Raw genomic sequence first — 26,327 nt, 5'->3', positions numbered from 1 at the left:
TTTTCATTGCACTAGTTAAGTTTGAACAATTAAGGATTACAGTTTCTATTTTATTAGGTGTCTGGTTTTAGTCTTTGTGTCTTTTGCATCAAATTAAGGTGACTATAATTCTAAAAATATCCATCATTTTTACTGCTTCTTAGGTTGCTGCAGGTCGTGAATGGTACATTCACACCATCTACACAGTTCGCTCCAAGGAGAATGCTAACAGAGGGATTGGAAAACGCAGCTTAGAGTACCACTCTGTGACTTCCACAAGCAATGATGTGGCCTTGACCCCATCCAGTTCAAAAGGCCACCGCTGGAGGAGGTCAGCTGCCAATAAAGTTCCTGAAATCGCTGAAGATATTGGAGTGGATAAGAACCGTGGTACTAACATCATGCACATAGCTCTGGATCGCACCAAGCGTAGGCCAATGGGGCCAAATGAACTCTTTGCTGATGGCCTGGAACCCAGGGAGCTGCATGCAGATGACGAAGAGGAGGGTCTGGTAACTGTGGTAGGGGCGCTGATCGGCCTCCTGCTAATTGTCCTCATTATTGTCTCCATCGTGCTGGTGCTCAGATCCAGACAGAAGGATGGGAAGGAAGGATGGAGGGAGGGCGTGCAGGAAGTGGTGAAAGGGTCTGTCAGTACAGAGCCCATGTTGGTGGTGAGGATGCAAGACTGCCGCAACAGCTCAGAGGTCTGAGCAATGAATGCACGGACAGACAGATGGACATGTAGGAAATATATGGGAGCTTTTATAAGTTTTTCTTTGGAATATCTTAAAAAATATATTTAAAAAATGGCATTAAATTGCTTTCATAACACCAAAACTCAAGAGTCATCACGTATGGTATTAAGTGTGCCTGTAAATGGGGGTGCGCTCTACAGTACAGAATATATACTTATCACTGCAACAGCAAAACAACAACATTTTAAAAAAAAAATTATTTAATACTCAGACTTGTCCTGCAAGTAGCGTAATACTGCTGTGCTCGCTGAGTGGCTTTGTGGTGTTAAAGTGCCTGAAGCAAATACATCCCTTCAGGACAGTCCCAGTCACCCAGTGAACATTTACGATAAAGCGTCACACAGGACAAGTCGAGAGCTTTAGCGCCGCGGGTGTACCTCCGGGAAAGGAGGCTAGATATTAACGATATGTGCATCAGAGGAAAGAATATTTCATCTCACAAAGAACGCTCTGATGTTTCCTTAAAAAATATGAATGATAAACTATCCCATCATTTCTGCAGTATGCTGAGGATAAAATAGGTTAATGTACACATGCTGTGCAGCTGAGGTTGTTAGAAACTCCATCCACTGGTGGGAGATAATAGAAAACAAAAGGTAAATACTGGACTTCTGTGAACTAAGTGTTTGGCTGCAAAACTTTTGCTGTATGAGCACATTCATGTTAAATCTGGGGTGAACTGTGCCTTTAAGCCTACAGTTTAGTCTTAAGATATTTGTTGGGGCAGTCATAAAGACAAGATGGCACCACTTGTGTTTTATCTGTGAATTAAACCTTGCAAAACTCTTATTATCAAACTCCAGGAATTGAAAACAACTACTGATATAATTTAATGTTTAATCACCAGCTAAACTTTTTTTTTATTCCTCCACCATATCTACTGTTCCTCATCATGTTTACCATATACCGAAGAGTGTTTTCCTGCATGTATTTGGCATCTCTGTTGCTCCTTTTTATTTTAGTTTTTTAAATATTACTAGTACAGTTTTGACACTTTAGTTTTCAGCTCATCGCTGCGTCTGATAGCACAATGTTCACTGCTGTCACTGCTATCCTCACAGTGTTGTTGCTCTGTGTTTTTCTAATACTTTCTGTCATTTTGAGGGTTTTTTGTTTGTTTGTTTCTTTATTTAACACTGATTGAGGTACATTTGTAACGAGACACTCATCTCAGGAGTTATTTCTTTTACAAAGAATGGACTGTGTGTTATAACACAATTTACTACTGCTGACTGGAGAGCTCTCAAGAGCCACTTTCAACGTGTGTGTTACACTGCTAATAAGTGTGGTGCTGTGAACATTCAAATACTGTATCCATATCCAATGACTTAACCCCCTGCTCTTCCCACATTATGTTCATATTACTTGTCACTAGTGTTGTGTGGGATTTCAGTGTTCTGACTCATTTTGTTTTTCCCAAACAAATGATGCAAAGAAAATAGCTGCTCACAGATCAGTATGTCACTATGGAAAATATCACATTTGAGACTTTTGATATAATCTCATAATTTTGTCGATGTCACTGGTGAAGGTTCTTGTTTATATGTATTGTTAAAACTATGTCTTACTCTGCTATGAATATACGACATGCTGATGTAAGTGTTCCTGAATATTTGTCTTCTTATGGTGTTGTTAGTCATCCTTGTATAATTATTTCTACTATTCATCAGGGTTAGTTGATGTGCTGGACATGAGCCGGAAAGCAGCTGAGGTGTGAATCCTCGAGGTATGTCAGGATTTATACATCTGATTGCCAGCTGCGTATGTGTTTGTATTTTTCTATTTTTCGTTTCCTTTTTTAATTCTACCCTGATGAACTTGGAAATAACACCATATTTGGTATCAAATGCACTTTTCTGCATCGCCTCCCTCACACGCCACTACTAGCTATGCAATGTAATGTATACCCCACAGCCAGTTATTCCCATAATATGACAAATTTAGCACAATCAGACTTGATATTTACTTTGTGTCTTTTTATGAATGGGTTTTTATGTATATGTATTTAAGAATAAATACTGTTTACTGGTGCCTTTTGTTATTTTCATTGATTTAATCAGTACATTTAGGTTTAGAGGTGGGGTGGATCATATGAACTTTAGCGGCTTTGATACTTGATTTGACTTCACTGCTTTGAGACTGAGAATGCTTTCCCCAAATTTGTCTCTGTCATGTTAAAATCATCTGTTTTACTGGTTTATGTTCATAGAAACAAAAACATATAGTGGAGGAAGTAATTATTTGATGCCCTGCTGAATTTGTAACTTTGCTTACTTATAAGGAAATGAACTCTCTCTCTCGTTTTTATAGTAGTTGATAGAATATCAATTAAAACTAATTAAAACTAAAAAAAAAAACACACATTACATATAAGTTGGTAATTTATTTGCATGTCTTTGAGCAAAAAAAGTATTTTATCTCCAAGCAAAACATGACTTAAAGCTTGGTGCAAAAACCATTGTTGGCAAGCACAGCAGTAAGATGTGTCTTGTAGTTGGTCATCAAGTTTGCACATATCTCAGGAGGGATTTTGGCTCACTCCTCTTTACTGATACTCCCTTAATCCTTCAGGTTTCTTGGCAGCCACTTGGCAACTTGAAGCTCCAGGTCTGGAGACCCTAATGCGCTTCTTCTTTAGGCCACTTCTTTGTTGCTGAAAAAAAACATCCATCACTAACCCATCTTCAGTGTTCCGGCTGAGAGTAGGAGGTTCTCGTCCAAGATTTTACACTACATTCCCCCGTCACTAGTCCCTCAATGCGGTCGACGTATAACTTGACCAGAAAATCAACCCCAAAGCATAATGATTCCACTTCTGTGGACTTGACTGAGGGGATGGTGTTCTTTGAGTCACACTCAGCAGTTCTCTTCTATCAAACATGATGTGTCAAGTTGATTGCAAGCTGATCGAGTAGAGCTCGATTTTGGTTTAATCTGACCATAGTACTTTCCCACAACAATTCTCTGAATCGTTTAGGTGTTCACTGACAAACTTGAGTTGGGCCTGTACATGCGCCTTCTTAAATGGGGGACCCTGCGGACGCTTCAACATTTCAATCCAGTTATTCATGTTATACAGGAAAACATGTTACCAGTGGTATTCTTGGTGGCTGTGGTCCCAACTGCCTTGAGATCATTAAGCTGCTCGCTTGTAGTTTGGGCTGATTCGTCACATTTCTCATAATCATCCTCACCCCATGAGGCAAGGGCTTGCATTGGATCGCCAGACTGAGGGCGGCTGATAGCCATTTTATACTTTTTTCATTTACAAAGAATCACACCAACAGTCACCATCTCACCAAGCTTCTTGATGATGGTCTTCTGGTCTATCCCAGTCTTTTGCTGCTCTACAGTCTGGTCCCGAAGTCCTTTGGTCTTACCCATGATGGGGGGAGAGGTTGGAAGATATTTATGCTGTGAATAGGGGTGATTTATACACATAATGAGTTGAGATCAGTACTATCTCTATTTAATTGACTGATTAATTGATTAACTGTAATCTATGTGCCATGTGGGCACACAACCAATTGGTGGGAGCCAGTATTCTGGCTGGGTTGTTGGGGATCAAATACTTATTTCACTCAGTGGCATGAAAATCAATTTTTATATAATGTGTTTTGGTTCTAGATTTCTAGTTGATATTCTGTCTCACCATTAAAGTGAAACTACCACAAAAATTAGGGACTATTTCCCCCACTGTACTAGTAATTTTCCATTTGCTATCACAGACTTAAGAGCTTATTTGGACTGGTGAGTAATAAGTTAAAGTAGCTCAGTTAGCAGCTGACCTGTAAGCACACACATTGTTAATTCACCTTCCTAGGCAAAGTAGGAACGATTAAGAAGGGAAAAAATGGCACAATTATGACTGTCAGTGAAATGAGTTAGGCTCCACAATGTCTGTAGGGGAAAATGTTTTAAATGCTCCTCTGGGAAGCAGTAAAATAAAAGTGCAATTTGTGATTTCTTAGATTGAAGACTATGGTTCATTTGACTGCTGTGCCAATAAAGGGTATATAATTGAAATACAATTGAATAGAGAGAGAGTGAAAACTGATTGGCTGAGAGCGAAAGCGACACTGCACAAATGTGCCCACTTCCCTCCCTCCATCCTCTTCCTTCACTTCCTGCAGTGGCAGTTCTCCGCTGCTGGTTGGTTTGTAAACATGGCGACTGCTGGTGCATCTGGAGATGACCTGAGGAAGGAACTGACATGTGCTATTTGTTTGGACTTCTTCAAGGACCCCGTTATTCTGAAATGCGGCCATAATTTCTGCCGCTTTTGCATCTGTATGCACTGGGATGAAAATGGCGGAGACTATGGGTATCAGTGTCCTCAGTGCCGAACGGTAAGTTAATACATTATATACGCCTTTTTGTTTTTCTTTTTTGAACCTCGTCTGAAGGTAAATACAATAACACGGCGGTGCCAGTGTTTCTTCCAATGTCTTTTTTTTTTCTTTTATAAATATCTACGAGAAATAACACCGCGTGTTTGGCTACTGCTTTTAAAATAACGGATACCTACGCAGTGCATTTTGCAGTTGCTAGGATAGCTGGTTGTTATTGTTGGGGTTTTTTTTTCCTCCTTCCCTTAGCTAACGATAGTCAACCTGTCAACACATGAGCTGGCAGGTTAAAAGCTTAGCTCCAAAAATGATATGATGTACGCAACCTTGTGCTTGGTTAGTCGTCCTTAGCTTCTTTCTTTATTCCGTCAGGTGTTCAACAAGAGGACTTTCACTAAAAACTATCTGGTGCAGAACTTGGTGGCCAAACTGGACGATCTGGAGTGCCTGGGTGCTTGTCCTGCCCCCTCCAAGCCTGTGAAATTTGGTGAAAAGTGTGAGCATCATGGTGAAGAGCTGAAACTCTACTGCCAGACCGATAAGAGGCCTATCTGTGTTGTCTGCAGGGAATCTAGATCACACAGGTTGGGTTTTATGATTGACTTTACAAATATCACACCACAGCTCTGTGCCCTGAAAAGATTTTATTAATGACAGATATTAGTACACTGGACAGTATGAACCAGATTTTTAGGAATAATAAGGGGGCGATGTAAAAAGCACCATTTTCATCTTATGTTTTGTCTGCCATGCTTAATGGTATTACCTTAATATTAGCAGAATAATTTCACATTTTTACTTTTAGTTTGTGGCTTTGTGGGGTTTTTGTTGTTTTTGTTTTTTCAATCCTGTATCGCCTAAATAACTTTCAAGCATTTACTAATGTAACCAGTATCATTGGAAATTGGGACCCATAGCATGACTGGCAGCTGCTTATGACTAGGGCTGGGTATCGTCACTGATTTCTAGAATCGATTCAATTCCGATTCACAAGGTCCCGAATCGATTCGATCCACGATTCGATTTAATTCGATTTAATTCGATTAGATTTAAATCTGGGAAATTTTGACAGTCAGAAATATTATAATTCAAATCAGTACATTTACATATTTTTGTATCAATAAAAAGGAAGCTGACACACGCAAGACTTTATCAAAGGTGTGAGCATCACAGCAGATGCCTTTGTGTCAAAGTAGCTGAAGATAAAACACAGAAAAACATGAAGGTGATTTTCCTGGCCTGGGATTTTATAAAAATATTCTGCAGTACATCAAAAACGAAAGAAAACCATTAATCAACATATGAACATTACCTCTGAAGTTACAGCGGTTTTATTAGAGACACGGTTAAGCGTTTTGCATTTTGAATAATTTTAAAAAGTTTAAATTTGTTTAGTATTGAACAGCAGAAATGAGGTTTTCTTTTCGGAAGAATGTAAAAGGGAAAAAAACAGCGGCTGACAGCGCTGTAAACTACGGTAGACTGGTGCGTAACAAGCAAGCGAATAATGAAGAAAGGGAAACTGTTCTTGAAGTACAGAGAGAGAGGGGGGGGGGAGAGGGAGAGAGAGAGAGAGAGAGCTGTGCATCGCGGTGGAAGCAAAACAGTAAAAGTCAGAGTGAATTCATGACGATTTTACGTTTGGATCTTCTTTTGCTGCTGGTTCGGTCAATATTGTTTGGAGAGAGATCAAACTAACAGCTTTAGAATCGGCGCAAAAAGGGCGTGAACACAAAGCGTGGACCCGCCGAAACATCAGGATCAGCGAGCTGTTGGCTTTCAGCCCCAACCGTGAGAAAGGCGACATCTAAGTGATTCTGATCCGCGGGTCGCACTGTGTGTTTAAGTCTATGTGCAGAATCCGTGTACCTGCTCTCATTTACTGTCTTAACTGTTTGGTGGTTCTTCAAATTTTGTGAGATGTCACCAAAGATTCTGGCATTTCAAGCAAAATAAATTTATATTAAAAAAAATCGATTCAGGATTTAAATGAATCGATTTTACGTTATCCAAGCCAGAATCGATTTTAATCGATTATAAAAACCCACCCCTACTTATGACCCCACACCAAGCTTGGGAAGCACTGCAGTATATCTGCATTTCATAGTAAGATCCCAGGAGGGTTGTAGAATGAGGTTTTTGGCACTAATGTACCCAAGACTCATTTGGAATAGAATTCAACTTTATGGTCATTGCACACATCACAGGTACAAGGCAACGAAATTTGGAAGCATCATTGTGAATGCCTAGTGTACGAGTGTCCATCTGTGAATTAACTTTAGTTTGAGACCAGTATTGAGGAGGGGCAGCCACACAGTGTGCAATGACCTCAGCAAGACATTAAGCCAGCGGTCCCCAACCTTTTTTGTGCCACGGACCAGTTTATGCCCGACAATATTTTCATGGACTGGCCTTTAAGGTGTCGTGGATAAATACAACAAAATAAAACTAGTACCGGTACAGAAAAAGAGAATTTATTCATAACACACGTGAAAAGACACAGGATAACAAAATAACGCTGAAAACAGATTAAAAACCCTGAAAACTATACATTTCACACCTGAGCCTCAACTCTCGCGGCCCGGTACCAAACGACTCACGGACCGGTACTGGTCCGAGGCCCGGGGGTTGGGGACCACTGCATTAAGCGACTTATAGCAAGGGCAGACAAAGTGGGTGGGGCTCACACATAGATTATATAGAGGATGTACCTCTGAAAAGTGAAGCCAATGCAAAAGTGATTTAAACATTTTATTTAAATATGCACTGGGGCATGTTGGTTATGGTTCTAAAAGACTTCCCATCTTTTAGAGCTCTATAGGGAAAACTTCCCTCTGCCACAACTGTTAATCATTTTCTCCTGCATTTCTGGGTTTGGTTGCTCAATTCAGGTCATACTGTAGGCGAAACAAATTTCTTTAACTACATTTAAGTAGAGGAAATGCTGATTATCCAAAATAAGCTAACTTGTCAATGAGCATGTGGTGGTACCTAGGCAACCAGAGCCTGGAAAGTCTACTAGTCAACTACAAAGTGTCTGCAAAAAAGCAACTTAAAAAGTATCTTTATCTTCAAATAACTGTTCAGAACTTTGTTTAAAAGAGTTTTATAAATAAAGTTATTATAAACAACTCGAGGATGAGTGCATTGGTGCTTATGTGGACACGCCATGATAAGCTTTACAAATGTGTACTATGGTTTTTGTTTAAACTTCCACCTATAAATGATTCTCTCTCTCTGTGTGGGTGGGTGTGTGGGGGTGTGTGTGGGTGGAACTTCTACTAAAAGAATATAAAAGTATAACAGACAATTTGAATAACCTAATAATTCAAATAGCCTCGTCTAACCTGCTCCTCAAAATAACTTACTCTGCTTTCACTTCTGCAAACTCTCTACAACTTCCTGTCAACTCCTGCAACTTAGTCTTTCTGAAAGACACACACACTGTTTAAACCTCTGAATACAATATCAATGCTGTAAATTATATTATTAATGCAATAGTAATGATGATTATTTACCAATAGCAGTAAAATAATTTCCCTGCTCCACAAGATCCACAAATATAAGCTATGTTCAAATCCCAGTGTAAAACTGGGACATCTGGCCTTCCATTGCATGCATATGGGTTTTTTGTTTTGTTTTGTTTTTCTAAATAAACAGAACAGCTGGTAATCCCTTTTACAAGAAAATACAGATTTACAATTACAGACCCTACAGAGTAGCCTGCCACATTCTGAAATGTTAAGGATAATTAATTACGCTAATATCAATGTTGGCCTGATTTCATTAGAGAATGCTCAGATTAACAAAGGATTTATTCCACTTTACCTCGACTATATCTGTATTCATAATATGGAGCATATACTTAATGCAGAGGATGGTCTCAAAATTGGAAGCAGTTTGTTCGCACTAAACAAAACTACCATCTTCATCTCATGCGGCCCTCCTGGCGCCAGCTGGATGCTCAAGGCAAAAGCTGAATAACAAAATTCTCCTTGGATAACAAGACTGACTCTCTCCCCCACCCCAAGGCCACCCGCATCGACTAAAGACTGTTGACTTTTGCCTAACTGGGTGAAGGGACACTCTCTCTCGGCTGAACACAAATGTGCACTGACACAGACCTACACTCAATTACACCAGACCCTACACCAATTTCCCTCAATTTCCCTCAGGATGAATAATTTGTACACAGAAAATTTTACCTTTCGAAAACTTATTGGATTTGTGAGCTCAACTTGACTGTGTATAACTGATCAGTATTTATATTTTATTTATTGAAGCACATGCTCATGAGTCCATAAGTTACACACAACATTGCACACATTTGTAAAGCTTAGTTTATGCTTGTGGATCATATCATACACTTTTACAACCCTCTTGAGGCAAATTTGTCTCCATATTGATGTCATAGCCTTCACTTTTGTAATCTGTCGGAGACCTGATGTGACACGAATAATGTTCATTGATTAAAGTGAAAGATGACTGAAACCTAAAACTGATTGTGGCTAGTTCCTGTCTTAGGTATTTACGAGTCACTTTTTAAACATTATTCATATAATAACTAAAAAAGGACTCGCTGAAAACTTTCAACCATTCTAATTCACTATGAGAGGTTCTAAAACTGCTATTTTTCTGTCATAGCAGTTTCCCAGTTAATTCAAACAACAAGAAACTCTTTATAAACGACACACTGTGCAAAACATCATATGATTTGTGTTTATTTGTTCCTTTATCCTCAGATGAGGAATTGTGTAAAATAACATTTGCTCTGTTGGATAATTATATTGTGGAAAGTTAATCCATTGGGATTTGTAAGAAACACAATCTAAACATCTGTCTGAAAGGAAGTTCTAGATGACACAGTGAGTCCAATGTTTATTTATTTTTGATTAAAACAAATTGTTCTGTAACATGCTGAGTGTTTCGTTTCAGACACCATGATGTGGCACCAGTGCCAGAAGTTGTGACTGACATGAAGGTAGCAGTAGTGTTCCTATTATTATTATTATTATTATTATTATATTTTTTTTATTTTTAAGTAGTCTCCTATTATGTATTGGTAACCTAGACTCTTATTTACTGCATCTCTAATATTTGCACTGTTGCCCTGCTTTCCTGACTACATGTCTTCCTGTACATTTGTTACAGATGGAACTGAAACTGAGGCTAATGGAGCTCAACTGGCAGAAGTCTCAATGTGTAAAAGTTGTTACGGCTGATGAGCTCACTAAAAGTGAACTGAGGGTATGAAATGACCGTTCTTACTTGCTCTGTTTGTGAACTTGGTGTTCAAGTGGCCATTTTTTGCATATTGCATGCAAACATTCAGTTGTGCACGGTGAAATTTTAGTGGACTGCTGAACATGCATTTCTTGAGCATTCGTCTTGAAGTTATGTTAACATTATAGTTCTGGTCAGTCAATATTATTTTGGGTTTTTTTTTGTTTTTTGTTGGGGGGTAAGAGCCTTGTCAGGATGACTCTAGCAGATTCTCAGTTCTGTTTATAACGCTTTGCTCAGGCTGACGTGCTTGTTTGCACAAATGACTCTGCCATATTATTTGGAAATGCATGGTCACATTTAAAAGTTGACTTAAACCACAGATCGTGTGTCATTTATACTTTAAACCAACAGTGTCGTTGTTTGTGGTAGGCATCACTAGAACTGCAATGTGACCAGCATTGGGTATAATGCGTTACTGTAATTAAATTACTTTACCACTGAAAAAGTAGAGTAACTGATTACTGTTCATTTTTAGGTATTTTAATTAGTTACTTACAATGTACTTGCATTACATTGTAAAATTAAAACTCGCTGAATATCATTTAATTTCAATAATTTATCTTCTAAACGTAGAAGTAAACTCTGCCGCTTTAACATCGCTGTAGTCCAGGTGCACGTCATTTCGTGCCAGTTTGCTGCGTAGTCGTTAGAATACGACTACGCAGCGGAAGATGTCGGACTAGGCTGAAGCGAGTGGCTGTTTTATGAAATGGACATATTCCTGTCTCTTCACTCGTCTGAAACAAGCAGACAAGAACATTACAGTAAGGTGTAAGCTATGTCCTGGGGAGGGGGGAAAAAAAAAAAAAAAAAATCAGCCGCTGTTAATACCAGGAGTGATCTACTGAAGCGCCTGACACGAGAGCAGAGACGAACACTTCTGACTGATCCTTGTTCATCATCCATGGATAACACCGCGGCAACTCCTGCTAAGCAGGCAAAATTAGATTTTACTTCAGCAGCACAGAAAGCATCTGAAGGTGAGCTTAAATGATTGCAGGCTACATTGTGGAAGAGATGCTACCGCTGCGTACTGTAGTCTCAGTCTTTAAACTCTTTAAATAATAACTTTATTTTATTTATTTATTTATTTTTTTTAATTTCTATTGTTTGTCCACTCAAGGTTTATAGGGTTTTTAAGAAGTGTTGTAATCTCCCAGTTCTTTTAATCTTTGGGCTGAAGGAAGGACAATACTCGGTGTATAAATGCTCAATCAACAATCATTTATTTCCATACAATTCAACACACAGAGCATTAAGACGTCCGGACGGGAGAGATGCGGCCAGGGGGTTAGGCACATGTCTCTCAAAATGGTGGCGATTTTCACAGACTTTTATAGCTTCTGACAGCCCCACCTAGTCATAAAAGCTACATCTTCACATGTTTTTCTACTTCTTAGCGAGACTGGCTCCTGACCTTGCCTCCCTGTCTTCCTGCAAAGGTGGGGGTATAGAATGTGGTTTATCTCTTCTGCCCTAGACTCAGAGTCTCCTTTCTCTTCATGATTCAGCAATAAAACATGTCAAGAACACAGTGTGAGACATTCACAGCAGATCAAGGATACAGAGTGATGCAAATTTATCTAATAAACTAATATGTGAATATGTTCTGTTAACTCAAGAGTATAATGAGAACTAGACTACATACACAGCACACCATCTAAACTAAAGGATAATACATGTCCTACAACTGTTAACATAATTCAACTACATTGACTATGGTCATAAAATAACATGTTTTACTCATAATCTTCACAGAAGTATTTAGTTTAATTACTTATTGAGTAATTAAGTAACTTTCCCGACACAGTAATTAAGTATTTTAAATACAATATTAAGTAATTACTTAAAGTAACTTACCCAACACTGAATGCGACACATTTATCTTATACTTTTCTTTTGCTCTAGTTGAAAAAGCAGAGACTCAAGGAAAAGATTGAAGCAGACGTCGGTGCCTTGGTCCAGTTTTTGCTGGACGAGAGGGACTCGCTGCTTGAGAGCCTGGACGCTGAGGAAGTGGCCACCATGGCTGTTATAGATGATAACTTGAAGACTGTGGAAACGGAAGCAGCAGCTGTGGACAAAGCTATAGCAGCTATCCACAGCCAGATCAATGGAAAAACTAACTTTGAGGTCAGTTGACTTCAAAGTTTAACTTGTAAATTGTCAGACCATGGCTATGACATAAGAGTTGGATAACGTTATTGCTGAGTTCCCCATCCCAAACCCTTTTGCTTCAAAAAGGATAAAGCAGTATTCTTAAGAATGAGACTGTCTTAAATACAGCTTTGGCAGGCCTGTAACATTCCTTTTTATCAGGCTTCTTCTGTTAAAAGCTGCACTATTGCCTTTACCTTTTTGTGTTAATGCAATCATGCTGCCTATGACAAACATGTGCCCCCTTTTATTTTAATTTTTTTTTAAACTGTACGCAAAAGTGAAAATGCTTGTTTATAACTGGGTGATAATCATACATTTTAAAGCTGAAATAAAAGCACAGCCATTGTCTTTAGGTTAACAATGCGATGGGAAAATTTGGTGCACAGAGTTGTAGTTATAAAATTAGACCTAGGAACACGCCCCTAGTCAACCAGAGTAGCCTTAAATACTGTTTACTGTAGATACTCAGGAGCCCAAATTGTTGTATTTAAATATCACATGGGAAGTCAAACGTGAAGTAAAACCCCACCAGCAAATAGCCGCCATCATCCAACATTCTTTATTTTGACAAGCTTCTCCAAATTACCATTAAAAGCAGAGTTGCTGTGGATGTGAGCATACTGCGTGGCCATTCATCATGCAAAGCCAAACAGTCATGAAACTGGTCTGATTTCATATTCTTATAAAAGGACTTTAAATATTAATTTGTGATAAACTGCAGACACCCTGATGACAGTTTACCACTGTGCACTAAGGATTAAGGATCAAAGCGTCCTTAAAATGGCATATGGGCACATGGGGCTGCTCAAAGCAACAGAAATGTTATGAAACTTGTTTGTTAGGGTTTGAATTATACATTAAACCACAAATTAAGTATATTCTTTCTTTTCTCCCCCCCCCCCCCCCCCCCTGCAACAGAGCCTTGCTGAGACATTTAATGAGTAAGTAGCTTTTTGTTCATTTATTACAAAAATGCTTTACAAAAACCCAGCATGTTAATTTCCATGTTTCTTCAGAGTTGTACAGTGCAAGCCTTTCACCTCTTTGGAGCCGGTTAACTGTCCGACAGAATTTACAGACTTCTCAGGGCCCTTTCAGCTCATCATGTGGAAAAAGATGATGCACGTGCTGCACACCAGTAAGTTGAAGAATCATGTACTGTTAGTGCTTAAGAGATGCTATATTTGAACTGTAAGACAGATTTTTTAGGCATGAGGTTGGGCATTTTCAGCCTAAAGCTTGCTGGATGGTGAATATATTAAAGTCTCTAAAGAAACTGCAGTAATGCAGGTTAACTTTTCTGCATGCTTTCTTTTTGAAACGGGTTACTGTCTAATAGGGCTGCAATTAATGATTCTTTTTGATAGTCAACTAATCTACCTTTTTTTTTCTGCACACAGACTTTTATCAGTCCTAATAAGGATATGATTTTTATCAGCATACAAATGATTATATTTCTAAGCACAAATGACAATATAAAAAAAATATCAATTTCAGCAGGCAGTTTGTCTACCAAGTCTGCTCTTTTAAAAATGTAGTATCAGGTCAGCTTAAGACTAATGTGATTTAATCTGTCATGGCGTCTCCATAGTGCCCCAGAACCTCACCTTGGACCCAGACACCGCTCACCCGAACCTGCTTATCTCGGACTTTGACACCAAAGTGGAGGAGGGCCGTGTCCGCAGCCAGGAGCCAGACCTGCCTGCCCGCTTCAATCGGTTCTGTGGCGTCCTCTCCACAGCCCAGTATGCTAGTGGCCAGCACTACTGGGAGGTGGATGTGAGGGACAAAGGTGTGTGGTACCTGGGAGTGACCACAGAGTGCAGCAACAGGAAGGGCTTCGTCAGCCTCACACCCTCCGCAGGATACTGGAGCCTGTGCCTGCAGGACAGGCTGTACGCCAATGGGGAGGACGGACGCATTCCAGTTGCCGACTACTGGAATTCTCCTCGCGTGGGTGTGTACCTGGACTATGACAACGGGCGTCTTAGCTTCTATGATGCTGTAACAATGAAGAGGCTGTACATGTTTGACACCTGCTTTGAGGAGCCTGTCTACCCTTTCTTCAGCCCAGGGAAAAATGACCCAGGCAGCAGACTGCAAATATGCCACTATTACTGAGAGTTTAAACAAGTTTAACGCCTGCGTGTTCATTTCTGCCTGTTGGCAAGGCTTTATCTCATAGATCAGGCTGGAGTGATAGGCTGATGTTGACCCTTGAAGTCATGTATGCTTTTGAGTTGTCTTACTGGTTTTTAGAAAGTACATTTTACATTGAATAAAAAGTACCAGGTGTACACAAATTTGGTAGTTTTCAACTTGGACACACACTGTAGGCTCATACCACCTCCTTTGGCTGGGGGTTTGGAGAAGTGCTTTGCTATTCATCACTGTGTCTGCTGGGTTGCAGATGCCTCGGATGCTCTTGTTGTTCAGAGCATATTCAGTGCTGTTATCCCGTTAGCAACAACTATGCCATACTTCTACTACTATAAAAGCTCACTCTTAGAAGGGTCAGTGGTGAAGCATTGTCTGGTATAGTTTGACTGTCTGTTGTTATCATGCTACATTCCCTCATCAATATGAGACTGAACACTCAATTTTGTCCATATTGTACTGATTTTACAATTAGACTTCCAGGAATGAATGGAAGTGGCAACATCCATCAGTACAAATCATTTTATCACAAACCTTTTAAACACTTAATTTTATATAAGATGATAAAAACTTAAAGTTGCACGCTTGGCATTTTTGGACTTTTCCCTCTGTATATTGCGGAGTTGCATCTTTCTTGCAGCTTATTTTTGATGCTGCATTTTTTTCCTCCCCCCCCCCCCCCCCCCCCCCCCCCCCCCGCAGTGTTGAAAGCAAATCAGTTTCAGCCAGTGTTGGTATTGATCTGGATAGAAGGAAAAACTACCGCAGTATTCTAACTGCAGCTCAGCAAGCATTAGTTGTTGCACTTTTTTTTTTTTTTTTTTTCATAAACAGAATTTTGTTTTCAAATCATCACCATTGTATTTCAAGTCTTTTTGTCCCCATTTAACTTTTTTAAATGTGTTTTTTGGTAGTTTTTTTTGTGTGTGGGGTTTTTTTTTTTTTTTTTTTTTTTTTTTGTAATCTTAAACGGCCTCATTTAAAACGGAGGTCTGCCATCACATGTTGGGACTGAAACTCTACTCTTTAACTTTGAGTATTTGCTGGTAAATGTTGTCTCAGATGGTGTATCTTATTCAATACATACTTTTTATTACTGAAATGTATTGTTGGATTTTTTATTTTTTCCCCTTGGGGGGGGTTCTATTAATGTGATTGGTGTTTCTCACATTAGGATTAAAAGATGCAAAGTGTATTTGACTTGTAAGTCTGTCATCCATTTAAAACACTTTGTATTTAGACAATGCAGTAAAATTAGAATAGTATTGCAACTTCTTCCACAATTTCCTTTAAACTGAACTTTATCTTTGCTATAAGGTTACTAAAGATCAAAAACACGACAAGTCTCTGCAATTTAGTATTTCCTGCTGCACTTGGGATCGTTGTCTTGTTACATGCCTCAGTTTTTGCCATGCTTTAGCTGTCAGACAGAGATGGCCTTACGTTGAACTCTAGAGTACTTTGGGATATTTGGGTTATATTTTAGTTCCAGGGCCCTATTTCAGGAAGCCGGTTTAGAAAACTCAGAGTGAAAAACGATACTCAGGGTTGAGTAACCCCGAACTGTCCAACTCGGAATATTCGGTTTCAGAAAGGCTGATAACAAGTAGTTCAATCAACGCGGAGTTGCTTTAACCCCAAGTGAAGCGCGCGGACGAGGATACATAAAGCCCTGATAAGCGGAGCACAGAGTAAGCGAGTCACCATGGAGACGGAGGGAAAGAAGGCGCGGTCAATGTATTTTACAGCGCTTGAGGCCGAAATTCTGATGGCAGCATATGCCGATAACATGCAAATTTTGCGGAAAAAAGTAACACAGCCTCAGCTGCAAAAGAAAGGGAGCATGCATGGCAAAACATAGCCGACAGAGTCAATGCGTGAGTGTTAATATAAACATTGATTTAGGGATTACCACCCATTTAACACGTTATTTTATCATATGTTATTTTATTTGTTATTGTATATGAAGGAAATTGCCTTCCCGGGTTTCCTCCGTGGCGTGAGCGATAAGCAGAGTTCTGTCCTTTCCTTATAAGATTCCTAATTATTTAAAGTAACACTCAGGTATGCCATTCAGCTGGGTTAGTTACGACGTCGGGAGCAGCTTGGGAGAACAAGGAAACACAGACTGCTTCAGGTTGTCTTCCCAAATCGACTCAAAGGTTTATTTGATACACAGCAGTTTATATAGATGAAAAAAGGTTCGTGTGTCAGCTTTCCCAGTTCAAACCGGTACAGACCAAATAAGGAAACGTCTTCCTGCCTTCTGAGCAAAGTATCCCTTGTGTAGTTTATCAGTTCAGCTACAATTTATGATCATCCCAGCAAAATACACTCCTAGACATAGAATACAGAGTTCTTTCATCAGTGAATTCTGAAACAAACCACCTAGCCTTTAACGAGCCTTTTCCAGGAGATAAAGAAAAAGGGAGGATGGGAGTAAGGAAGTGGTCTCATCTCTGTGGTGTTTTCGACCTTGAGGTACCAGCTTGTGAGTCTCACATTAATTCTTGGGTCACAGAGAAAGAGAAAAACAACTAGTAGATCGGCCTTATTGAGTAACAGTTTTCCTGTATAAAACAATATCCTGTAAATGCTTACCGTGGTATCAAAATATCTAACAGTATACATTTTATGTTGTGATGTGATGTGAGCGCAGGTGCAACCCAACAGGCCCCAAACGTTCCTGGCAGCAAGTAAAAATGAAATATAAAAATATAGTCCAAACAGGTAAGGTGTAATTGTATTATGAGCCATAGTGCTTGGTCTGTTTGTCCGATGTAAATCAATTGCAGTTAGAGGCTACATTAATATTCTTTCTGTAAGCACTTATTGAAATTATCTGAGCACATTACAAGTACATATTTGCTTACTCTGTATGCTCAAATGTGACCCGTTATAGCCAACAGGAAAAAAAGCGGAGGCCCAAAAAACAGGTGGGGGTCCTCCACCACCACCACCACTCACAGAGGCTGAGCAGTTGGCCCTCAGCCAAAACAGTGGGCGCCCTGTGGCCGAAGGCATCTCTGCGGGGACATCCTCTGAGTCAATAACCCCGCAAGACACAAGTGCCTACATAGGGGGTAAATTCAAAATAATACATGATGTGCATACATCCTTTCTTCACAGTCACCTTTGCAGTGCTACTCATTCATTTGATAAACTCTTTACCATAATGGATTATTTTGTAGTGAAGTTATTTTCCTACTGATTTTGCCTTCCCTCAGTCTTGGTTGTCTTTGAGAGCATAATGACAATGAAGTGTAAGGTGATTGGTATGTTTGTTAATTGCCATTTGGTCCCTTGTAAGTTATAAGTGTCCTGTATAAACCTCATATTCTATCAGTTGATGGTGGTGGTGTACTGCATCTGGTGCAGCCTCCTGTTGAGCCAGACCAACATGCAGTTGTGAGTAATACTCCACAGATTATATGAGTTCACAGTAGAACAGCAATGTTGTTTATTTCTTTACTACAGGAAAATAATGGAGAAACATTGACAGCTGTTACAGAGGAGGAAGCAACAGAGACACTTTATGAGGTTTACATCTTTTAATACTTTGTGTACAGGAAATACAGGTGACCAATAAAGCCAGTTGAACAAAAAATCTGTTTATTCGTCTTTCAACATGTTGAGGTGATGGGTCAAAAGAAATGATTGTGACATATGGTGTCTCTGACTGCGCTTCCATCTTGTATGTCCGTGGGAGGGTCAGGATGTTCATGGTTTGGATCACTGCTGATGTTTGGTTCAGAAGGACAGTGTTCTCCTCTAATTGTGGCAATGTTGTGAAGAATCACACATGCCACAATAATGTCACATGCCCTTTCTGGGGTGACCCTGAGTCTTTGCAGACACTGGAACCGGGCCTTAAGCATTCCGATAGTCATTTCAATTCTGGCTCTTGTCCTGCAATTAGCCAGATTATATCGCTGCTGTGGGCCCGGGTAAGGGGTAAGCAAATAGGGTAAACATGGATACCCCCTATCACCAAGCAAGTAGCCAGTGAACTCTCCTAAGACAGAAGGATACACTTCAGTTCAAATGTCCCTGAAGCAATTGGTCTTTATATATTTTAAAGTATTCTCAACTCACCATGTCCAAATTTTGTGCTCAGTGTACATTCACGGAATATTTGTGAGTCATGGACAGAGCCTGGCCACTTGGCTTCCACATTTGTGATAATGTTGGCAGCATCACATATGATCTTCACAGTGCAGAGAACACAAATTAGCATCCATTACTATAATGAAATAATTTGTTAGTTTGAAATGCTACAGGGAACTATGTACCTGTACATTAATGCTGTGGAAAGACTTCCTGTTCACATAGTCTCCTCCATTTACTGAAGGAGCAATGATTGGAATGTGAGTGCCATCTGTACAGCCAATCACGCCTGGGAACCGTGAGAATAAATGTAAAATTTAAGTAGTAGTTCAAGTATCACCACATCATGAATTAAGTTTTGGTCATCCTGCTACCTGCAATTTTGTGGCATCCCTCTTTGATAAATCTTGTGGGTCTATGACCGGGGAACACCACAGACGAGTACAGGAGACGTTTCAGTGCAACTGTAACATTCCTGACTGCCCGACAGACGGTAGCCTTGGAAACGTGCTCAGCGTCACCAATATTATGCAGAAAGCTCCCGTTTGCAAAAAACGAAGTGCAATACAAATAATATGTACAGAACTGAGAGAATGTCCGCGATGTGTCACATGCGTAATATATGGCCTGAGGATGTTATCCAAATAACTTATAGATTGTGCTGTGAAACGGTAACGTTCGCACAGAAAATCATCAGGAAATGATAAAATGTCCAAACGCGCTCTGATCACTCTCTCCCGGCGGAGAGCTCTGCGGAGAATTTGGGCTTCACGATCTACTGGCTCTTCAAGGACGGGGGACGCCATGTCTGACACTTCCTACTGTCAGGTTTCCGACAAAGGGGCGGAGACAGTCAGGGTTAGTTGTAGTAAACCTGCTAGGGGGCAGGTTAGCTTCACGGCGTGTGTCGTCATAGTGACTCACTGAGGCTTCATCTGAACTCGCTTTGTGAAACCGAAAACCCAGAGTTTTCGTTAACTCAGGGTATACTTACTCAGTTTTTCCACTAAACCGGCTTCCTGAAATAGGGCCCAGGTGTCCAAATGTGGTAGGCTTTGTTTTCTGAAAACTTGTCTTGAATGTTTTCCTGTTGCGTATCTTTCATTACAGAATGATACACACTTGAACTTGTTTGGAAATGAACCGCGATAAAGTGAGCCGTCATTTGTGAGCCGCGGTCAAGCCAGCCGCCTCCTATCCGCCGCATAAATTTCCTTGCGCTTTTACACCAGTCTTTACGGTAGCGCCTTTTCGCTTTATGTGCCGATTGAAAGACTATACCCGCGCGCGCACAAATTACAATGTAGCAGCCCGATACAGTCAATACAATTATGGAAATGTCAGAAATTCATTAAAAATCATCCTGAGTAGTTGAGGTCCAACTTTCAACACATCCCCCCTCTGGGACACCTACTGTACCTGTGTGCCAGGTTTCACCCAGATTTACTGTAGAATTCCTCAGAAATTAAAGGGTACTTGTATTCAATGCAATACAGCCAATGCACTACAATTGTGTCAATTTTCAAAAATTCATTAAAAATCATCCTGAGTAGTTGATGTCCAACTTTCAACACATCCCTCCTCTGGGACACCTACTGTACCTGTGTGCCAAGTTTCATCCAGATTTACTGTAGATTTCCTCAGAAATTAATGGAAACATTTATTCAATCTAATACAGCCAATACACTACAATTGTGTCAATTTTCAAAAATTCATTAAAAATCATCCTGAGTAGTTGATGTCCAACTTTCAACAGATTCCTTCTCTGGGACACCTACTGTACCTGTGTGCCAGGTTTCAGCCAGATTTACTGTAGAATTCCTCAGAAATTAAAGGGTACTTGTATTCAATCTAATACAGCCAATACACTATAATTATGTCAATTTTCAAAAATTCATTAAAAATCATCCTGAGTAGTTGATGTCCAACTTTCAACACATCCCCCCTCTGGGACACCTACTGTACCTGTGTGCCAAGTTTCAGCCAGATTCACTGTAAAATTCCTCAGAAATTAATGGACATTTATATGCAATTCAATACAGCCAATACACTACAATTATGGAAATTTCAGAAATTCATTAAAAATCATCCTGAGTAGTTGAGGTCCAACTTTCAACACATCCCTCCTCCGGGAAACCTGCTGTACGTCTGGGCCAAGTTTCAGCCAGATTTACTGTAATATTCTTCAGAAATTGCAGGGAACTTATGTTCAGTGCAAGAAAGGCTGAAAGACGACCACCACTGAACAAGACACACAAGCTGAAACGTCAAGACTGGGCCAAGAAATATCTCAAGACTGGTTTTTCTAAGGTTTTATGGACTGATGAAATGAGAGTGAGTCTTGATGGGCCAGATGGATGGGCCCGTGGCTGGATTGGTAAAGGGCAGATAGCTCCAGTCTGACTCAGACGCCAGCAAGGTGGAGGTGGAGTACTGGTTTGGGCTGGTATCATTAAAGATGAGCTTGTGGGGCCTTTTCGGGTTGAGGATGGAGTCAAGCTCAACTCCCAGTCCTACTGCCAGTTTCTCGAAGACACCTTCTTCAAGCAGTGGTACAGGAAGAAGTCTGCATCCTTCAAGAAAAACATGATTTTCATGCAGGACAATGCTCCATCACACGCGTCCAAGTACTCCACAGCGTGGCTGGCAAGAAAGGGTATAAAAGAAGAAAAACTAATGACATGGCCACCTTGTTCACCTGATCTGAACCCCATTGAGAACCTGTGGTCCATCATCAAATGTGAGATTTACAAGGAGGGAAAACAGTACACCTCTCTGAACAGTGTCTGGGAGGCTGTGGTTGCTGCTGCACGCAATGTTGATGGTGAACAGATCAAAACACTGACAGAATCCATGGATGGCAGGCTTTTGAGTGTCCTTGCAAAGAAAGGTGGCTATATTGGTCGCTGATTTGTTGTTGTTTTTTTTTTTGAATGTCGGCGAGGATTCCGCATGGCACTCCCCTCCATTCACCTCGCGAATCTCCGCTCTCTTCCAAACAAAGTCGACGAATTACTGCTCTTAAACCGGACTAACAAGGACTTTGCACGCTCTGCTGCCCTCTGCTTCACTGAAACCTGGCTCAGTGAGCGAGTCCCAGACGCTGTCTTAAATCTGCCGGGCTTCCAACTTCACCGGGCGGACCGCGAAACAGAGCTCTCAGGGAAAACAAAGGGTGGTGGAGTCTGCTTCTACATTAATGAAGGTTGGTGTACTGATGTCACAGTGTTACAGAAACACTGCAGCCCACACTTGGAAAGTTTTCTCATCAACTGTAAACCTTTTTATTCACCGCGGGAGTTTTCTTCCTTCATGCTGGTCGGAGTTTACATCCCTCCACAGGCCAACGCGAACAACGCACTGTGCGAGCTGGCTGACCAGATTACTACCCTGGAGAGGAAATTCCCGGATTCCTTTACAATTATTCTTGGGGATTTTAACAGAGCAAACCTAAACCACGAACTCCCTAAATACAGACAGCATATAGTCTGCCCCACCAGGGACAACATCATACTGGATCACTGCTACACCACTCTAAAAGATGCCTATCGCTCTGTGCCCCGGGCAGCTTTGGGACATTCTGATCACTGCATGGTCCATCTTATTCCAGTTTATAGGCAAAAACTCAAACGTGCCAAGCCTGTAGTCAAAACTGTGAAGAAGTGGACTAACACAGCAAAGCAGGAACTGCAGGACTGTTTCGACTGCACTGATTGGACTGTTTTTGAAGCTGCATCTGAGAACCTAGATGAGCTCACGGACACTGTGACATCATACATCAGTTTCTGTGAAGACGTGTGTGTGCCAACAAAGACCTTTTGCACATACAACAACAATAAACCATGGTTCACTCCTAAACTCCAACATCTTCGCAAGGCCAAGGAGGACGCCTACAGAAGTGGTGACAGGGTCCTGTACAAGCAAGCCAGGAACACACTGACCAAGGAGATCAAAGCAGCTAAAAGGATCTACTCCCAGAAGCTGGAAGAACGGCTCTCAGCCAATGACCCTGCATCAGTGTGGAGGGGCCTGCAGGAAATCACCAGCTACAGACGCCCCCCACCCACTATTGAAGCAAACAAAGACCTGGCCAACGAGTTAAACACTTTCTACTGCAGGTTTGAGACGGACAGACTCCCACGCCCCACCCTCCCCTTCCCAGGGACATTGCTTCAGACATTGACCCCCAACACACCTTCCACCTCTCCCCCCTTCACCCTGCCCCTCCCCAATCAAGACTCAACGACCACCCCCACCCTCCCCAATCCAGACTCAACGACCACCACCACCCTCTCCATCCCAGACTCAACGACCTCCACCACACCTCTCACCCCCCTTTCCTCCTCCCTGAAACTAAGAATACACACTCAGGATGTGAGCCGACTATTCCAGAAACAGAAGCCCAGGAAAGCCCCCGGACCAGATGGCGTCTCACCCTCCTGCCTCAAAACCTGTGCTGAACAGCTGGCTCCCATCTTTACTCGCATCTTCAACAGATCCCTGGAGCTGTGTGAAGTTCCCTCCTGCTTCAAACGCTCCACCATCATCCCTGTTCCCAAGAAACCCACCATCACAGGACTGGATGACTACAGACCTGTCGCCTTGACGTCTGTGGTCATGAAATCCTTCGAACGACTGGTGTTAGCCCATCTGAAAGACATTACAGGCCACCAGCTGGACCCTCTGCAGTTTGCCTACCGGGCAAACAGGTCAGTGGATGATGCAGTGAACATGGGGCTGCATTACATCCTGCAACACCTTGACCGCCCGGGAACTTATGCCAGGGTCCTGTTTGTGGACTTTAGTTCGGCTTTTAACACCATTGTGCCTGAACTTCTTTCCTCCAAACTCTCCCAGCTCAGCGTGTCACCAGCTACCTGTCAGTGGATCACCAGCTTCCTGACAGACAGAAAGCAACAAGTGAGGCTGGGGGAGATCACCTCTGAAACCCGGTCCCTCAGTATTGGTGCCCCTCAAGGATGTGTCCTCTCACCACTACTGTTCTCCCTCTACACTAACGACTGCACCTCCAATAACTCTGCTGTCAAACTCCTAAAGTTTGCAGATGACACCACTGTCATTGGCCTCATTCAAGATGGTGATGAGTCTGCATACCGGCAGGAAGTTGAGCGGCTGGTACTCTGGTGCAGTCAGCACAATCTGGAGCTGAACACTCTTAAGACTGTAGAGATGACAGTGGACTTCAGGAGACATCCCTCAACTCTGCTCCCCCTCACCATATCAGACAGCCCTGTGTCGACTGTGAAGATCTTCAAGTTCCTGGGTACAACCATCTCCCAGGACCTGAAGTGGGAGACCAACATCAACTCCATCCTCAAAAAGACCCAGCAGAGGATGTACTTCCTGAGACAACTGGGGAAGTACAGTCTTCCACAGGAGCTGCTGATCCAGTTCTACACTGCGGTCATTGAGTCTGTCCTGTGCTCCTCCATCACAGTCTGGTATGGAGCAGCCACTAAACAGGACAGGAGCAGACTGCAGCGGACTGTACGGGCAGCAGAAAGGATCATCAGCGCCCCCCTGCCCTCCATCCAGGATCTGTACCTCTCAAGAACCAGGAAACGGGCAGGGAAAATCATCGCAGACCCCTCACACCCTGCACACAGACTTTTTGATCTGCTGCCCTCTGGCAGACGGTACAGAAGCCTGCAGACCAGGACCACCCGACACAGGAACAGTTTCTTTCCCCTCGCCATCTCCCTTCTTAACAGTTGACCTGTCACACTGCTCCCACTGCCAGACTGCAACTGCACCTTATGTACATTTTGTAGTATTCATTCCACCTCATTCATTTCTGTATTTTATGTATATAAGTTTAGATTCGTTATTTATAGTTGGTTTACATAGCTTTGTGTATGTATGTGTAATGTGTATATATAGACACTTGTGTGTGTGTGTGTGTGTGTGTGTGTGTGTGTGTGTGTGTGTGTGTGTGTGTGTGTGTGTGAGATTTACATTGCTGTGCTTGAGAGCCACCATCTACCAGAACCAAATTCCCTGTATGTGTCTGCACATATACTTGGCCAATAAACACGATTCTGATTCTGATTCTGATTCTGAGATGTATATTTGTGAATGTGGAGATGTTATATTGGTTTCACTGGTAAAAATAAATAATTGAAATGGGTATATATTTGTTTTTTGTTAAGTTGCCTAATAATTATGCACAGTAATAGTCACCTGCACACACAGATATCCCCCTAAAATAACTAAAACTAAAAACAAACTAAAAACTACTTCCAAAAACATTCAGCTTTGATATTAATGAGTTTTTTGGGTTCATTGAGAACATGGTTGTTGTTCAATAATAAAATTATTCCTCAAAAATACAACTTGCCTAATAATTCTGCACTCCCTGTAGGTCTGTTGACAGAGCTCTGTACAGGTCTGCTCGAGCTGACCTGAAAAGGGGTCCCACCTGTCCAGCAACAACACATGGCATGGAATAATAGACATCATAAACCACAGAGGCAGAACTGTGAAAACAGAAAACCTGAGTGTGCAGCTAGCAGAGGACATAAACAGCTTCTTTGCCCGCTTTGAAACACCACAACAGCAGCATTCATCTGCCTCAGCCCTGCTCCCATCCTCATCCTCACCTGGTTCCTGCACTGCTCCATTCACTGTAACGGAGCACGATGTCAGATGAGTGTTCCTAGCAGTGAACCCCAGGAAGGCGTCCAGACGGAATACGTGGTAAAGTGCTAAGACCATGTGCCCACCAGCTCACCCTCATCTCCACCAGAATCTTCAACCTCTCACTGGATGAAGCAGCCATCCCATCCTGTCTAAAATCAGCCACAATCATCCCAGTACCAAAGAAGTCTCCCATCACCAGCCTGAACTATTATTGCCCTGTGGCCCTCACACCGGTAATCATGAAATGCTTTGAGAGACTAGTCCTTCAGCACACCAAGGATTACCTCCCCCCAGAATTCGACACCCACCAGTTTGCATACCGTGCAAACAGATTCACAGAAGATGCCATCACCCTCCACTCGGTGCTGAGTCACCTAGAACAGCGGCAGAGCTACGCCAGAATGCTCTTTGTGGACTACAGCTCACCCTTCCACCACTCGCCCATTGAGAGCCTACTAACTTACTGCATCACAGTATGGTACAGCAGCTGCACTAAGGCGGATAGAGCCACCCTCCCAGCATGTTTGCAATGAGTAGGAGATGCTCTGTATCTCACTGTACAACTGTATAGTGACAAAGGTATTGGGTTCTTTTCTAAAAATTGCTATAAACAGAGGAACCCAAACTGATGAAAAGTGGCGAATATTTTTTTTCAAATGACTATTTTTAGTGGATTTTTGATATAGAAGCAGAATGACAGAATGTTAAAAGAAGTTACTTTTAGTCATTCTAAGCTGGGCATTGCGTTCTCTGGCTGTTCAAAGCCATGGAACTTTAGACTTTCCAAGCAAATAATGATGGCCATACTGATGTTCTTTTCAGTACATTTTACTTTATGTTCATTTTCATTTTTATGATGTTTCTATTTTTA

General features: G+C 41.5%; 2 protein-coding genes across 2 annotated transcripts in view; both read left to right on the top strand.

Moving 5' to 3' along the window:
- Positions 1-2,768, top strand: part of frem2a (FRAS1 related extracellular matrix 2a) — a 68,968-nt gene extending 66,200 nt beyond the window's left edge. Inside the window, exon 24 of the mRNA XM_014409899.3 lies at positions 144-2,768. Within this exon, the coding sequence (XP_014265385.3) occupies positions 144-692 (549 nt within the window). The 3' untranslated portion in view covers positions 693-2,768. The remainder of the gene's footprint in view (positions 1-143) is intronic.
- Positions 2,769-4,847: 2,079 nt separating this feature from the next.
- Positions 4,848-14,835, top strand: trim47 (tripartite motif containing 47). Its single transcript, XM_004550098.6, has 8 exons — positions 4,848-5,086; positions 5,459-5,670; positions 10,022-10,067; positions 10,238-10,333; positions 12,281-12,505; positions 13,451-13,473; positions 13,549-13,670; positions 14,124-14,835. Exons 1-8 carry the CDS (start codon positions 4,904-4,906, stop codon positions 14,651-14,653), a joined length of 1,437 nt encoding a protein of 478 aa, XP_004550155.1. The 5' UTR covers positions 4,848-4,903; the 3' UTR covers positions 14,654-14,835.
- The last annotated feature ends 11,492 nt before the right edge of the window (positions 14,836-26,327 follow it).

Source organism: Maylandia zebra, linkage group LG10, assembly GCF_041146795.1.
Source record: "Maylandia zebra isolate NMK-2024a linkage group LG10, Mzebra_GT3a, whole genome shotgun sequence".
NCBI classification, from domain to species: Eukaryota; Metazoa; Chordata; class Actinopteri; order Cichliformes; family Cichlidae; genus Maylandia; species Maylandia zebra.
This window is presented reverse-complemented; position numbering and strand designations above follow the sequence as displayed.